At 37.7% G+C, this 18467-nt stretch overlaps 2 protein-coding genes across 2 annotated transcripts in view; one reads left to right on the forward strand and one right to left on the reverse strand.

The window, feature by feature from the left end:
• Nucleotides 1–10201, reverse strand: part of LOC126821838 (C-1-tetrahydrofolate synthase, cytoplasmic) — a 35251-nt gene extending 25050 nt beyond the window's left edge. The window contains exon 1 of the mRNA XM_050550346.2: nucleotides 10077–10201. Within this exon, the coding sequence (XP_050406303.1) occupies nucleotides 10077–10111 (35 nt within the window). The 5' untranslated portion in view covers nucleotides 10112–10201. The remainder of the gene's footprint in view (nucleotides 1–10076) is intronic.
• Nucleotides 10202–10217: 16 nt separating this feature from the next.
• LOC126821843 (regulator of G-protein signaling 7) overlaps nucleotides 10218–18467 on the forward strand; it is a 104545-nt gene continuing 96295 nt past the window's right edge. The window contains exon 1 of the mRNA XM_050550360.1: nucleotides 10218–10406. The gene's annotated coding sequence lies outside the window, so the exon portion shown is untranslated. The remainder of the gene's footprint in view (nucleotides 10407–18467) is intronic.

Raw genomic sequence — 18467 nt, forward strand, 5'->3', positions numbered from 1 at the left:
TTACTGTGTAAAATGGTTTCAATCCTGCATATAGCTGGATGTGAAAACTGATCAAACAATAGCAAATCGATTTAAAAAAAAACAACCCAAAAAACAAACACAGAACATCATTAACAGATCCTTAATACTTTTGATATTGGCAAAATAAATCACTTGAATTGGCAACATTTTAGATATATCCTTTAAGGCGAGAAACAGTCACAACAGTCATACAAAATAATATTTGTTTTACAAACGACTTTAGATTAGGTCAGTGGTCTGTCCTTTCATACACTGCTAAACTTTATGGCTACAGTAGTTTTGGTCTCATAGCTACATGTAGTGATGGTTCCCTTATAATTTATCATCATATGGTAACAGGTCATTCTATGTACAAGCACAATTATAGTTATGGAATATATTACCAATTCGAATTTTAGTGTCAATGCTATTGCTAAACACACGTTTATTTAAAAAGGCTTTTACCAAGGGGGTGGGGGGTGGGGGTGAATGGCCGAATGGTTAGCACGTGCGCACTGTATTATACGGTCTGTCATTGAGTCAACAGGCAGGGTTTCAATTTCCCGGTTGTATGTGACAAGGAGTAGGGTGGCCTGTCCAACCTCAAAGGTTTTCTTTGGGCCCTCCGGTTTCATCCCACTACTAAAGACCCCTACACGCAAGCGAATTATTGAAATAAAAATGAACCATGTGTTAGTCCCAAAATGACCTAGTTTGTGTCGAGTGGCTGTTAAACCCCAGTTCTCTCTCTCTCTTTTATATAGATTATCCAGAGCTATTTTAATTTTAAGTATAGAATGAATAAAAATAAGGGAATATAGGGCCTACAGACTATTTCTATTTTTCTCGTTTTCTCTTATCTAGTGACATTCAATTACTTTTTTGAATTGTCAGATATCCTCTCACAGTCTCAAATAACAACTTTTGGTCTTTGAAGGAATTATTAGTGAGCAGAAATTCGTCTGTGTATCTGTTATCACTCGTCACTTCAGTCAGTTATGTAGAAGGATAACTCGTGTTTTCCTTTTGCTTTCGTCACTTCTGTTTCTTGAAATCTTCATTACACATTATCATAGCAATGATCTATGTGATAATGACTGACACCAATATTGTCCTTTAAATTGGGATATAATATTTTTTGTCCTGTCTTTCGAAGAAAGCAGGGGACTATTAAAATGGGTTCGTTTGTCGGTCTGTCTGTCCGTCTGTGGGGGGTTGGATGGCCGAATGGTTAGTCTGTCATTGAGGCTACTGGCGTGGTTTCGAATCCCTGGTTGTACGTGACAAGGATTAGGGTTGCCTGTCCAACCTCGTGGGTTTTCTCTGGGTCCTCTGGTTTTCTCCCACTGCTAAAGACCCCGAACGCAAGTCCCGAAATGACCTAGTCTGTGTCGAGTGGAGGTTAAAACCTATTTCTCTCTCTCTCCCCGTCCGTCTGTCCGGACTTTTTGGGACACAATAACTCTCCTTCTAATTGAGCTAGAATGTTCAACCATGGTGTAGGTGTTTATTAGGTCAATGCCTTGATGGAGTTCGAAGATGAGCATTTTCTGCTTAGGGTAAGCAGAGATAAGCAATTTGATTGGTTGATGCTTTGGGACACAATGACTTTAATTCTAATTAAGAGAGAGTGATGATATTTGGTGTATAGTTTCATTACATCAATACTTTGACTAAGTTCGATAATGAACATTTTCTGCTCAGGGTAAGCAGAGTGATAAGCAATTTGATTGGTTGATGCTTTGGAATACGATAACTTTAGTTCTAATTAAGTGAGAGTGATGAAATTTGGTGTGTAGTTTCATTACAGTAATGAAACTACACACCAAATTTCATCACTACATCAATACCTTGACCAAGTTCGATAATGAGCATTTTCTGCTCAGGGTAAGCAGAGAGATAAGCAATTTGATTGGCCGGGACTTTGGAACACAATAACTTTCCTTCTGAAATGAAATGAAATGAAATGGGGTTTAACGTCCTACTGTTCTGCTCCTATGCTGGGCTAATGAAGACGGGCATACGCTATACAGTGTGCTATGAGGATAATTTTGCCCGGGCAGTGGCACCATGGCCTACTCTTATATCGAATTCCAACTGCCAAGGGATCTTTTACGTGCATTCCAATGTATACACGGGACCTCGGTTTTTCGTCTCATCTGAAGGACTAGACAGCTGTCCTTGTCAGGCCCTCCGTCCTGCATCACTGACAAGGGGGAACCACGCCGGAAAATCTGGATGAACTTTCTCAGCCAATGCAGGGATCGAACACCCGACCTCCAGAACTTTCCTTCTAATTGAGCTAGAACATTCAAACTTGGTGTAGGTGTTTATTAGGTCAATGCCTTGATGGAGTTCGAAGGTGAGCATTTTCTGCTTAGGATAAGCAGAGATAAGCAATTTGATTGGTTGATGCTTTGAGACACGATAACTTTAGTTCTAAATATGTGAGAGTTTTGACACTTGGTGTATAGTTCTATCACACCAACAACTTGACTAATTTCGATAATGAGCATTTTCTGCTCAGGGTAAGCAGAACGATAAGCAATTTGATTGGTCGAGACTTTGGAACACAATAACTCTCCTTCTAATTGAGGTGGAATGTTCAAACTGGGTTTGTTTGATGCTTTGGGGCACGATAACTTTAGTTTTAATTAAGTGAGAGGGATGAAACTTTGAGTATAGATTCATTATATCATTACGTTGATTAAGTTTGATGATGCAAATTTTCTGCTTAGGCTAAGGAGTGATAAGCAGTTTGATTGATCAAGACTTTGGAACATAACAACTCTGCTTTTAATTGCGGTAGAATGTTTAAACTTGATGTAGATGTTCATTAGATTAATTTCCTGACTGAGTTCAATGATTAACATTTCGAGCTAAAGCTAAGCAGAGCTAAGCAATTTCATTGGTCGATGCTTTGGAACAAGATAACTTTGATACTATCTGATAGAGAGTGATGAAACTTAGTGTATGGTTGATAATTAGTTTGATTGCTTGATACTTTTGAAAAAAATAAATGTACTATTAATTAATATGTGTCATCTATTTATTTTGGGATTTCGGCCTCACTGTTGGCTTGTTATATTCTATCATATACCAATATAAAAAGTCTGTCATTAAAGATACATTATGTAAGATTTAGATAAAGAGCTAGCCATTCTTGCAATAATAGTTCGAAAATAGATAATGTAAAATGAATAATTTGAAAATTTCATTCAAATTACTCTATTGCGAGCGAAGATATTAGCCTTTGAAGGTTTGACGAGACGTGTGCAATAATTTCAACCACCATCCTGCTTGTTCAAAGCTAAGTCTTGCTCCTCCATTTTTAGCTTAAATCAAAATATGGCTGAACTGTTCTAATCTATTTAATATCGGAGAAATCCGATGCCATTGAGAGTTGATTATGGCCTGGATAAGTTAATTAATGTCTAATTAATAATTTAGAAAACATTTCAGGCCTAAAGAAAGACCAACAATAAGCAGATTTAGCTCTTGCATAATGTATGTTTAAGTTAGACATCGGTGCTATTCTGTGTTTTCTTGGATGCACAGTCTGTTAATCAGTATTATCATCCATGTTTAAAATGTTATATATACACACCATATTTTTTTTATATTCTGAAATAACCATGACCTTACGATGTATATTTTGGGACTACTAATGATTAAAGGAGCTAAATCGCTAATATTTGGGGACTAGACGGAGCGATATAAGTACCGAAAACAAATTGCAAAAGAATTTCTGTCACTGGAATCTAGTAAAGGGACGCTGAATAAGTGAGTTTGACGCGAGTTCTGATCTAGTTTGTTTTTGTGACACTGACTGATTGGACTGTTATCCAATCTGGTGATTGGCTTGGAATCCAGCCTGAGTTTTCGCAAGATAATTGAAACTTTGTTTTGCTCATTTTGTGAAAAAAGTCGTATTTCGCCATGGATAAGTGCATAACCTAAATAATGGTGTGGATGTCGTCAAGCTCACCACCAAGGGAGCGAATGGGATCAATCAGAGTGCTCAGCTTCGCAAGTTGGACATTACGGTCACCCCAAATGTTCATGTGCACGTACTCTGCAGACAGAATTTCACTCAGAGATAGGAAGAGAAAGCAATGTGCACAAATGATTGAATGTAATAGGAATGTATATAAACTGTAATTTTTTACTGTAATTAAATCAGTTATGTTCGGCGATGTATGCCAGAGGTCTCAATCGAATGGCGATTTCTAGCGTCTGGTTATTCTAGTCAGTCTACACTGATGGTATTTATTGTGCATGCTCTCCAGATAAGAATATGACTTCACTGTTTGATATGACTTGTGGAATATTAATACTAATATTTACTAATATTAATTCAAGGAAATCTACAATATCTCAATTAATACAAACAGGTAATTGAAAAAATAATGACTTGAAATTAATTGTGATTGGAAATATGAATTATGCAGCAAAATTGGTCTCAGAACTGATCATTTCAAGGGAATCAAATATTCGAATGAGTTAGAAGAATTGTATAGGGGCCTATAATAAAATAGGCTTATGATGTAACCATTACAATTTCAGTGATTTTATAAGCAAGAGCATTTGTACTGTATATGTAGGCCTATGTATATATTTATACAATTTATTATTTGACAAATATGTAGGTTATCTGAAGATAATAAATCAATTTGATATTTCTATCCCCTGACTAACCTCACTATTGTTATCATAGTAAAAAAATACCACAACACTACAGACACTAATCAAAGTTTATTCTTAAGATAATATAAATCTGGTCAAAACCAGTAGAATTAATTCCTTTTATTTGAGCCTTTCCTCCCTCCAACCATTTAACAATCAAATATTTTTTATTTCATTAAAAAACACTTTTATACGATATTATTTTTTAAAACCTATTTCTGGTACCTCTTCAATTTCCAGGTTTAAAATATCAGCAATTACACACCTGGTAGATGTTTGCACTTTAAACATACATTATGCCAATTGCCGTTCTATCTTTAGGCCTGAAATATTATCTAAATTATTATTAATTAACTTATCCAGACCATAATCAGCTCTCGATGTCATCGCTAGTCTGCGATATTTACTGGATTATAATCTGATCTGCTGCTCAATGTTCATTCATGATTAAATAAAAAACCAGCGGCTACCAGGCAGGATATGCCCACATTTTGCAAGAGATGGATAGAGAACAAGCTAAAAACACACATGATTTTTTGTGCAATCAGGGGCAATAATCCAGAAAGTTATGGCCAGAAATGTGCAAATATCAAAAGGGACAGAGATCTTTGGGATATATCAGATTTGTTTTAAGTTTCATCAAAATCGGATTAATATTGTGACCTCTAGAGGGTCCACAACCATCGTATTACACACTTCTACACAATTTTTGTTCAATCAAGGGCCATAATTCAGGAAGTTACGATCCGATATGCGCGAATATCGAAAGGAACCAATATCTTTGGGTTACAAACATGTATTTCAAGTTTCATCGAAATCGGATCAAAATTGTGACCTCTAGACGGTCCACAACATTGATTTACCAGATGTTTACACTATTTGCGTACAAGGGGCAGCCATTTTGTCCGGCAGTTTTGACCCGATTTTTATGAAATTCGAACTCACGGTGATATATTCCAACATTTTTTTTTAAATAGAATAATAATTGTGACCTCTAGAGGGACCACAAGCTAAAAACGCAATTTTGCGTATAATCAGAGGCCATAATTCAGGAAGTTACGATCCGATATGCGCGAATAATGAAAGGGACCAAGATCTTTGTGTTATAAACTTACATTTCAAGTTTCAACAAAATCGGATAAAAATTGTGACCTCCATATAAACTTGCATTTCAAGTTTCATCAAAATCGGATCAAAATTGTGGCCTCTAGAGTGTCCACAACTTTGATATACCAGATGTTTACATTATTTGCGTACGAGGGGCGGCCATTTTGTCCGGCAGTTTTGGTCTCATTTTCATGAAATTCGAACTCAACCATCCTTAGGGTGTAACGCTGATATATTTGAACGTTTTTTTAAATCGGATAATAATTGTGACCTCTAGAGGGACCACAAGCTAAAAATGTGATTTTGCGTACAATCAGAGGCCATAATTCAGGAAGTTACAATCCGATATGCGCGAATATCAAAAGGGACCGAGATGTTTGGGTTATAAAAATGCATTTCAAGTTTCATCAAAATCAGATGAAAATTGTGACCTCCAGAGTGCCAACAACCCTGCTACACAATACAGTGACACTATTTGCGAACGATTGGCGGCCATTTTGGCCGTCAGTTTCAGTCCGGTTTTACGAAATTGGAACTCAACCATCCTTAGGGTGTAACGATGATATATTCAAACGTTTTTTTAAATCGGATAAAAATTGTGACCTCTATGAGGTCCACAAGCTAAAAACGTGATTTTTCGTACCACTAGGGGCCATAATTCAGAAAGTTATGGTCCGATATGTGCGAATATCGAAAGGAACCGAGATCTGTAGATTATAAACATACATTTCAAGTTTAAACCAAATCGGATAAAAATTGTAAAATCTACAGTGTCCACCAGCTAAAAATGTGATTTTTTCATACAATCAGGGGCCATAATCCATGAAGTTACAGTCCGATACATGCCAATATCGAAAGGAACCGAGATCTTAGGGTGATAAACCTATATTTCAAGTTTCATTGAAATCGGATAAAAATTGTGACCTGTAGAGTGTTCACAAACAATTGTGAATGGATGGACGGACAGGGGCGACGACAATATACGTCCACATGAAAATGTGAGCGTATAAAAATGGATAATTGAGACTATGTTTTTTATCGTACGGACTTGAGTAATGATGATCGAGTCTAGGCCAAAAATTCTCGGTTCAGAGTGGATCAATTTGACTGGAATTTTCAGCAAATTCCCTTTACATTATCTAGTTTTTAACTATTATAGTGAGAACTGCCAGCTCTTTATTTAATCACCCTGCCATAATGTATCTTTAAGCTATATCACTTTTGCCAAACAGTTCAACCCATCACAGACTTACTCTACGACTTTTCATTTGTGGAACCATGGCACTAGAATCAACGATAGACAAAAATTTCTAAAATGCAAGCTTTACACCACTCTGTAATACACCCTGCCATGCACATGTTGATATTACTGCAGGCTCATGTAGACAAGAGATCAGATAAGAGGTCAGAATCAGAATGATCGATATACAATGGGCGATAAATACATTGTCTTTATGCATGTCTTTCACTGTTGTAATCTTTCATAACTTTTATAACTTGGTAGTCTTTTCTCAGTTCTTTGACATACCAAATTTCTACCAAGACTCTACATTGGCGAATAAAAATCACACCATTTGATTTGAATGTTTTTCTCTCCTAGATTCTGTTTGAAAGCATTTAAAGTATGAAAGTTAAATATAGATAAAGAGAGAGAGAAATGGGGTTTAACGTCCACTCGACTCAAACTAAGTCATTTCAGGACTAAAATATTCACTTGCGCGTAGAGGTCTTTAGCAGTGGGAGGAAACAGGAGGACCCAGAGAAAACCGACGTATTTGTACGACTGGGAATCGAAACCACAACACTTCAAGCCACCTTGACACAATGACTGACCTTATGTATGATACAACGTGCACGCGTTGACCTAGCTACAGTATTGTACCTGTATCCTGTCTTATCTGCGGCTACAATTGATACATTATTCGAGGATTTGCACAAGTAAAATTAGGTTCATTTGCAAATTTTCAACACATATCATAACAGTTTGCATGGAAATTAGTAATTATGTTACAAATAGTGAAGAGTGGAACACTGAAATCTTAATCTTACCTTAGGCCAAAAAAAAAATGTTCTGTTTCCGGTAACCCGAAAAACCCATCACAAAAACTGCTGACTCTTAAATTTTTTTTAGTGTCAAGAAATAAAAAACGAGCGACCGTTCAGAATACTAAAAGCCAACCAGATTCATGAAAATGACTATATTATTTGTTGCTAAAAATGAATATAAATGTCATCGTTCTTTGAATCCGCATTTACCAATCGGAATAGGCAGCTACTGTACAGCGAACGATTATTAAGAACTGCCATACTGTTGACGTTAAAATCGAGACTACAGGTTTCGTATAGATTTATCACTGCACATTCCTAGGGTTACCAAATTAATCATTGAAGAAATCGGGACATTTATTATTATTTCTAGAAGCCGGGAGATGCGTTTATGCTCCAATTATGTATTATGCACTGAACTATATTTAGATCAGAAGTGGTGTGCTGAAGTAAGATTGTTTGTAGCAAACACTGTTTTATATATTACTATATTAAAGATACATTATGTAAGATTTAGATAAAGAACTAGCCATTCTTGCTATAATAGTTCGAAAGTAGATAATGTAAATTGAATAATTTGAATATTTCATTCAAATTACTCTATTGCAAGCGAAGATATTAGCCTTTGAAGGTTTGACAGACGTGTGCAATAATTTCAACCACCGTACTGGTTGATCGAAGCTAAGTCTCGGTCCTCCATATTTAATTAAATCAAAGTATCGCTGAACCATTCTAATCTATTTAATATCGGAGAAATCTGATGCCATCGAGAGTTGATTAAGGCCTGGATCAGTTAATTAATGTCTAATTAATACTTTAGAAAACATTTCAGGCCTAAAGAAAGACCTGCAATAGGCAGATTTAGCTCTTGCATAATGCATGTTTAATCACTAGTTAATGTGTTTTGTCTTATTATTTTCAATTGAAAAACACCTGATTTAAAAACCGGGACATTTAGGCATGTTAGAGGCATCGGGGCGGGACGACAAAAATGACCCCAAAAAACTGGACTGTCCGGGTAAAACCGGGACGTATGGTAACCCTACACATTCCGAAAAGCTATAATCCTCACAATCTTCGTTCTAATCAGTAACGGCAAGCATTTTGACAAAAACAAGTAAACGAATGTATCTCAAACAGGTGGATAGGATCTGCTCGATTGGTATTTAAAACAAGACAAATTAATTTATTACGGACCTATTTCGTGCAACGGCACGATATGATTTTTTAAGTTTTCATCGCTATTTTTTATATAGCATGGAACGATTAAAAGTCCATTTGCTCCCTAAGAGAATATTTAAATCATAATCTAGCCTCTGATACATTTTAAACAATTATCCAAGAATTCCATCCACCAATCTATTCGTGCTTCATGTTCCCTGGCGCCGACTAAACCTAACATAAAATTGAAGATTTTTGCACAGAATATTATGCTACGGTAGATCTACTATAAGATCTAACAATGTAACATTTAAAAAAACAAAAAACAAAAAAAAAAAACAAACAAAAAACCTACCTACCGACCCTACCCGATTTTCCATCCGTTACAGGAAACAGAACCCTTTTTCTTTGGCCTTATCGAACAGTTTTCCTGTATTTTCGAGTGACGTGAAATCACATGATTCTGGTTCGGTGGCCATTTTAAAATGCACAGAAACTTTGCATAGCAGTTGGGTTTAATCAAATCATAGCCTATAATTATGTGGTAAGGTTTCACCTTTATTTCAATGGGAATTGGTTTATTATGTTAAGCTATGTGCAGTACAGTTTGGAGTCAGTGCAATTGGAAATTAAGGGAGCTATAGACTATAGGCAAGTAACTACTTTGTAGTCAAATGATAACAAAACTGGCTCAAAGGAACTCCTTAGGACGATCCACTACTGTGGTTGGTGCAAGACAAACATCAGTACTAGTGGAACTATTTCAGTGTGGGCCTACTGTTAACCATTCGACACCCCCCCCCCCCCACCCCAATTTATCCTAGGCCCTCGCACAAAATGTTTTTCTCCAACATTTATTCAAATTACACTGCCATATCTTATCTTTCTACTAGCTATGAAGTATAAATGACATAAGATATCTTGGTAAGACCTATTTTGCAGAAATTAATGAAATGAAAGAAAAAAGAACTTCAAGGCCGAATGTGCTCAAAATATTTGTTCAACAACTGCAATTTTCGTTTTAAAATATTATTTAAATCGTTTTCGTTGGTGACAAAAAGTATCCCGAAACTTACGCAGAAACTGCCTTCCCGCTGAGTACTTGTGACATTTCTTATTTGCTTCCAATTATGCACCACAAAAGAACACCGCTTCTTTGAAGGATAAACACTCAAACACGTTGTCCATTAACTAAGGGAAGATAACTCTATAACAGCGGACGAATTGATGCATCACAGAACTGTAGAAGGATGCATAATAATGATGAGTGTGATTAGCTGACAACTTGAAAAATTTAAGGCAAAATTAACCCAATATCATTCCACAGAGCGGCTATATAAATTGACAGCATAGTTATGAAGATAAAATAGACCATTTTTTACACAAAAAAGATAAGGTGAGGTAAGGTAAGTAAAATATAATTTATTTTCTCGACCCAGCTGGCTAACGGCGAAATCCGAAGCGGTTCAGCCAATCCTCATCCTGATCCTGGCAGTCTCGGTGCCCTGAGGTTCGTCTCGGATTTTTGGCTTGTTTGCCATATGCCTAATTGGGGTCCAATCAAGTACTGTATTTTATCGTTATTCTTCAGACCTAATAATTTGTTTACATCATGGGATAAAATGGCACCGTAGCGCAAAATATCGAAATTGACAGAAAAATAAATTAACGGGGCTTTGCACGTTAATTAGAGTTATCTCCCTTCCACCACAGACTCCTGAGAAAATATCCCTCAGGACGATACTGATATTTATTTGAATAAGTCTATTTCACTACAATATATTCGCCGTTCAATGTTCAGCCCCCCCCCCCACACACACATACCCACACCCACACACCCCTTCATAAAAAACACAACCCCTTTTAAACTGGGAATTTTTTTAATGATGTTATTTTATTTTGATACCTTCACTACAATTCAATAAACGTTCTCAGAATCAACACTGCTTACGATATTCCCTATAAAATTCCAATTTTCCTATTCTTCATTTATTAATCATTCTTTATGGTACTCTTTACACTTGTCCAACTATTCTGGATTGTCGGAACCGTAGAGTCATGCTAATCACCGAATAGAACCGACAAGGGCGTTTGGTTTTTTTTGGGGGGTTTTGTTGGGTTTTTTTTTGTTGTTGTTTTGTTTTGTTTTGTTAGTTTTTTTTACTTATCAATAACACTGAAAGTTTTGCAAAAAGTGACCGACAAGCAAAGATTGATGTGTTCATATTCTGTACAAAATTACAGGTAAATTGGAATTAAAAAAAAAAAAAAAAAAAAGCGGCGTAATACAGTCAATGACGAACTATAGCTTACACTGGATAAATTATTTATAAAATTCACAGACAAGAATTTACGTGTGATTGATAAAAAAAATTAAACCAACCAAAAAACAGCTTCTGGATTCATTGTTAGCATTCAGGGTCCTACTAATCACCGATAAAACTCCACAAGAACTGTCTTTTATCAAAAGCACCCAAAACATTGCAAAGCGGGAGTTACAGGGCAAAGCCTGAGTTACAGGGAAAGAGCTATGTTATAGATGTGCATATTCTAAATATCATATCCAAAATTACACTGGGTAAAATATGAAATCCAATGACATGAATTAGAATAGACATGGCATGTAACTCGTATTAAAGAATAATTCAATTTAACGAAAATTAAGGAAAATATGCTGGTTGTTAAGAGTCCACGCCATGGGCATACATATTGTGTCAACAAATCACCTTTTTCAGCAATGGTCATGATACAATCACTAATAAAGACCAAGATTGGAAATAAACATAATACGATATGTTACTTGTCATATCCAAAAATGTTAACGTACATACTTAATAATTCACTGGGCGAAAATATGCACAACAGTAATACATATTGACGAATATACAACTGGAATACATCTTGACGAATATACAAACTGTAATACACTAGACAAATATACAACTTTACTGTAATACACTAGATGGATACACATTACACATAATACACTATATGTGTAAACGAAATCATTTATAAACGAGGAACACACAGCATCTCAATACACTAGGCGTATCTAAAATTTATCACGAACGGAATGCTGGCGGAAAAGTTAGCCCTGGAAGTAGGAAAGGTTGTTTCCTGTTAAGGTTTAGGGTTTGATAATTTTTGCGTAGCAAGCTTGCGTAGCAGACCTTTAAGAAAGAAATTGAGTTTAACGTTCACTCGACACAAACTAGGTCATTTCGGGACTAACATGGTTCAATCTTTATTTCAATAATTCGCTTACGCGTAGGGGTCTTTCGAATTGGGGTGAACCGGAGAAAACCCACGAGGTTGGACAGGCGACCCTACGCCTTGTCACGTTCACCCGGAGGAAACGAAGCCACGCCAGTTGACTCAATGACACCCTTATGATACCCACCCCCCTCCCCAACGAAAATGGATAGTTAGATTAAGTGTCGTTTACTAATGGGTACACTTAAAGGGGCAAAATCGCTAATATTTGGGACCTAGAAATTGACACAAACGGTCGCAACACATATAATAATATACATGTAATCTGATTGTATATAAATTTATTTACATATAATTGTTTCCGTTTGGCTCTAATTTCAAATCAGTTCCAGCGAAATATGGCATACGTCTGAACGGAATGCCAATTTCTAGCGTCTGGTTATTCCAGTCTATTGCGCATGCTTTCCAGATAAGATATGGCGTCACCGTTTGACATGAGTTGTTGAGTATGTCTAACCTCGTTCTTTCTGATCACTTGTTACAAATGATGCTGAAACGCATTATGGTACACGATTCGTGTACCAATGGTAAAATGTTTATTTTGTCTAAAGCAGGGCTTATGTCGACTTTGCAACCCAAAGCAACTAGTTGCAGTCAGTTGCAAGAGTGCTTATGTCGATCATATCAGCAACTGAGGACAACTGGGAGCAACTGAATTCGGAGCGCTTATGTCGACTGGAACTGATAGCGATCACACTAAACACGTGACTGTTAATTTATTCATCACGTGATCAACAAAATGGCGAATTACTTAGAAGAAGCAACCCAAAGGCATGGTCGGTCTTGCTACAATTCTATTAGTATATTGTCGACATCATCAAAACTTGAAAAGTGGGTGTCTTCGTTCGCTTCCATTTGCTTATTTATAAAGTCACATGACACGTGTCTCGTATCACGTGATGTTATTTCCATGGAAACGATTTGACTCCAGTTGCAAAAACGCTCATGTCGACTGCAACTAGTTGCCGCTAGTTGCAGAAAGTTGAACACATGCAACTGACTGCAACTGACTGTAACTAGTTGCTTTGAGTTGTAAGAGGCGCTGAGGTCGACTTTTTGTCAGTTGCTTTCAGTTGCTCCCAGTTGCCGAAACGCCAGTTGCTTTCAGTTGCAAGGTCGACATAAGCCCCCCTTTAAATATTGGATATCAGAAGCCTACTATTTCGCGGTAAGATTACAACATCAATGTTGATTTAAATTGACAAATAATTCGTGTTTTCATCGTGTAAGACTTTGGATGATATTGAGTAACAAACTTAGCTACTTTAACTGCAATGTGTTATGTGATAAATTGTCCCGACAGCACCAACGCTACAGCATACGCCTATTCCCTTGCTCCGGGGGTGGGGGGGGGGTATCGTTTGGACAATCTGATTTTCGAGCAGACGGATAAAGTGAAAAATAAACCATGACGTTTTGGTCAGGAGCCACTCGATCATTATTTGTCTCATCAATTTTTCTTGCAGGCTGGTATAATGTGAAAAAGAAATATATTATAATTTTGGTAAAAAGAATAAAAAATATCCCTTTTATGCCTTCTATATAAGTCAGCAAAGTAAGTGCCCGAAACCTCACGTTTTTTATCTGGAGCCACTTTACATTGTGCAACAGTATTTGGGAATCGTTCATATTATTTCGTGTCATCAGTTTTTCGGGAATCTAAATGTCTTTGAATAGACTAATGAACAGGAGCGCCGGACTATGTGTGGAAATGCCCTCCGCCCCCTGCCCCCCCAAAAGCACGGGGTAATTACCCCACTGCCCTTACTTTTTTTGCTGACTGTCCTTTGAAATGTTTTTCGTATGCCACCATTGAGATTGTCTGACCATCCTTCTCGCTTCATTCTGATTAAAATGCAGATTTATATTTCGTTCGTTTTTTTTATACTTTCGATGGCCTACACTACATGAAGTTGTACTCGAAGGTCGTTTCAGGGGTCTTACGATCGGGATTTTGAGCCGATGACGTTAGACATTGATTAATCAATCAGCGTTGACGTTTCTAGTGCACGCCAAGAAGTCGCCGTAACAGACCGTTTCATTGGCTTATCCCTCACTTCAACCAAAACGCCGATAATATAACAACTCTTCCAGATCCTAGTGTAGTAAAGACAAGTAAAATGAAATTTTGAACTATAAAAATCGAAACGAAACAGGTCCTTTGTTTTAATCAGATTGTTCTCGCTCCAACTCTTCACCGATTTTAACAATTGGTATATGTTCGAGGTTACTTAGGTAAGGGAGGAAAGATGCCATCCCGTGCTCGTCTCCGGTTAGTGAGTGGAGACGAGTGCGGGTTCGCACAGTTTGTATACATGTATAAGGTATATAGAGTTCATTGCTAGATCGCAGCAGCACAAAATAGACATGTACTTTGATTAAGTACACGTTGTCGTACTAAAGGCCATGGTCAGATTTTATATTTTTAAATAATATGTCCGATGAAATTGTATATGCTACGTCGAAGTGAACCGAATCGGTTATTGATTCTAGTGATCTGAGTTGATTAAGTACACGTTGTCGTACTAAAGGCCATGGTAAGATTTTATATTTTTAAATAATATGTCCGATGAAATTGTATATGCTACGTCGAAGTGAACCGAATCGGTTATTGATTCTAGTGATCTGAGTTGTATTTTGATCTGATAGGTTTTAACTGGAAGCCTGCCAGAAGACGTCAGATTTCATCGGATTTTAAAATATATTCTCGGGGGAGGATTTTGGAGTTCGGATGGGCATTGGGTGACGTTTCGATTGCAAAACCTTATAAATAAGGCTATATATTAGATCACTTTCAGGTTGCTGTATTCCCGGGCTGAAATAGATTTTCCAACCGGTCTCCCACAACATACCCCCGACGGGGCGATTCGCGACTTAGGCGCTCGCCGCGGGTCCAAGTAATTTAAGCGGGAATTTTTTCGACCAAGAAATTGCATCCCCTCTCCCCACAAATCTAGAATTCAGGTGTGCAAAGAGTGGGATTTCTAGTTGCTGTACTCACAGGCCAGAATCGCAGGAAAACGCGTTTGCGGCCATGTAATTTTTTTTAAATATTCTGTCCGAACGCCTATGCGAACGACTAGACGTTTTCCTTCCCAGGCCTACCGTCCTGCACTGCCGACAAGGGGAATCCCAACTGGAAATCCCGATAACCATCTACATCAACACAGTGATCGAGTCCGGGAACTCCTTGTGTGAGCCGGTACCATACTCATCAGCCACCATGTATCCAGCCACATTTAAACAAAATGCAAGCATAGATAACGGCTACACATAAATTATTACCTGAAATATTACCATGGAAATGATGTTTACCTGTAAATGTAGTTATTACCTACGCGTAACAAGGGAAGATGTTTACAATAGATGGTTTCAAATAAACATTAAAATTCTGTAATCGAGAATATCGAGATCCTGATAAAAAAAAATAACTGGTCACACCGAAACCAGATTTCTTCCCATATATTCGCACATATTGCAACAACGGGTTGATTAGAGTTACGTTTTCTTACGTTGCAAAATTGTAAGGATTCGTCATTTAATTTATCCACTATCATTATCATGAATATATTGATCACCCCTTCAATCTTAGCGTAGTGGGGATTTCTTTGGGGGAATCTGGAAGTATTGTTCAACAATACTTCAGATATTTCATTATATTGCCAGAAAGACTCGAAATGGTAAGTTTTTATTTTGATCATATTGCAAATCGTGGGAAATCCAGAAACAGGACTTCTGGAACTGTGATTTTTTTTTAAACATTTATTCAGTTCTATAGGAGAAAAACCCTGTAGAAGTTGCAGAATTACCTGCTTATCATTCCATATTGCCATTTATGGGCCATGCTATAGAAAAGTTAGACGTTAAACCACATTTAATTTTATTTTGCACCATGCTGAAGATCATGTTTTTTCACGAAGATTATAAATGTATACTGACTGTAGAAGTCAGTTGGCAATTTAAATCGAATTCCCTCGGTGCCAACTTAAGATAGTAAACTGTGTTCTTGCATGACAGTGAAATGTCAATATTATGTCGGAAAATTATCGACCCACAGTGATGGTGAAGGGAATCAATCATTAATACTAGCTTGGCATCCGAATATGTGGTTGCAACAGATTGTCCGGAACCACCCCAAGATTGGGTTTTCATCTTAGCAGCAATCCGTAGAGATATACTTGCACATAAGATTGATCCGTGCTTCCCAGTCCCTTCACATTACAATCGAGATAATATTAACATCAAATACAAATATGGGATGCTTGCTCTTTCTAAAACATCCAATACCACCTTTTTTAACAGTTCATACAGCTAACACAAACCATGTAAATAGAATCCTAGCTTTATCCCTGCTTCAAAACTGTAGCTTCCAACTATCGCTCCATTTAGTAGTGACGAGTATTGTGCACGAGGTAGTCGATACCTACTTCTTCTGGCACCCCCGATACAACTTCTCCCAGCAGGAGAACTAAACGTTTGCATTGAAATTTTAGTTGGACAACGAACCCTGAAAGCTAGAACCAATGAGCCGCCGATAAAATGGGCATAGTGTACATGTATAGCATCAGGGATAACTGCCATGGTAGGCTATTCTTTTGACTTGCCGCCAGCGCCAGATTAACCATGATGGGAACTCGGGGGCCTTGAGCATGCCCCTTTCCCCCCAACCTAACATAAGTGATATGTGACCAGAACATAGGCAGTATTATTCCATGCACACATCATATCAAACCTAATTTGAAGTCGGTCAGTGGGGGCGCAGGCGGGGGGGGGGGGGGGCGCCGATGTACCTACATTTGACGGTCCACGGGGAAAGGCACCGTGGACGCACCTCACTTCGGAGAAGGGTCTAGCGAGCCCCCCCCCCCCCCGATCATTTTTGAAAATAGGGTCAATTTTGGGGATGAATTTGCGATATTGGCGTATTATGATATTTTTATATGAACATTATAAAAATTTGAAGGAAAGAATACGACTCTAGCGTACCTATTATGATTTATGAGAAAAACGAAAGGTTCGGAATTGGGTTAGAGTGCGACTTGTTTGAATTTTTAAGATTATCACGCCTGGTGCGGGCTTGAATTAATCTCATCCCATCGTGAATTTGACCTGGAAAATTACCTACAATCTTCAGTTGACTTTCTTATGCTAGATTTCGTCGTGGGCGGCCCACCAATCTCGGCATTATGCGCACCCCTCTGGGATGAGACATCCCACCAATCATGCCGTTTTGGGCGCCGCTTAATTGATCAAGCCGTGGGCGTCCAACCAATCTCACTCAGCATAATGCATTATGTGCGGCCCGACAATCATATAATATTGTCATTATAAGGCGCCCCACCAATTATGTCATTATGAGCGTCCCTCCGGGATAAGTCACCCCACAGATCACGCCGTTTTGGACCGCCCCATCAATCTAGTTGTGGTGTGAATCGCGGGATACATTATAAGGCACCTCACCATTTGGGGGCGCTTCATATATAACGACATTGGTTGGGCGCCCCGCCAATCTCCCCATGGGGCGCCATACTACTATATGGGCACGTTGGTGGGTGAATAAATCGGTTGACATTTGCTTGTTACTCATATGATATAATAGAATAAAATAATTTTCATGCAGCACCTGATGAGGTTGTGGACAATATCTTCGTTAGAAATCAAACATTCTCCCTGTCACACAATATTCCAGTAATAGGCGGATGCAGAATGTTGACAAATTTTCAATTCATCATATCTTTGTAAATACTGAAGGGAATTGGGCTATTTTTAAATTGATATTCCTTTTAGAGAGAGAGAGAGAGAGTTTAACGTCCACTCAACACAAGCCAGGTCATTTTGGGACTAACACATGGTTCAATTTATATCGCTTGCGTGTGGGGGTCTTCAGCAGTGGGAGGACCCGGAGAAATACCACGAGATTGGACAGACGACGATATACCATTTAGAGATTCAACTTTCACTATATTATATAAGGATTCAAATCACTTTAAAAAAAAAAAAACACCAGAGACGTTAATTTCAAATTATTTAATACCATGTCGCCTTCGTGGACGAATTATATATAATTTAAACCAATTTATAAAAGATTTACATTTGAAATCTCACCCATTGATTTTAACATCTTGGTATATTCTCATAATAATTTTAGTTTTTAAGAAATTTGGTCCCTTGAGCCGATACCGCGTGTCGTCTAT

Source organism: Patella vulgata, chromosome 5 (assembly GCF_932274485.2).
Source record: "Patella vulgata chromosome 5, xgPatVulg1.2, whole genome shotgun sequence".
In the NCBI taxonomy this organism is placed as follows: Eukaryota; Metazoa; Mollusca; class Gastropoda; family Patellidae; genus Patella; species Patella vulgata.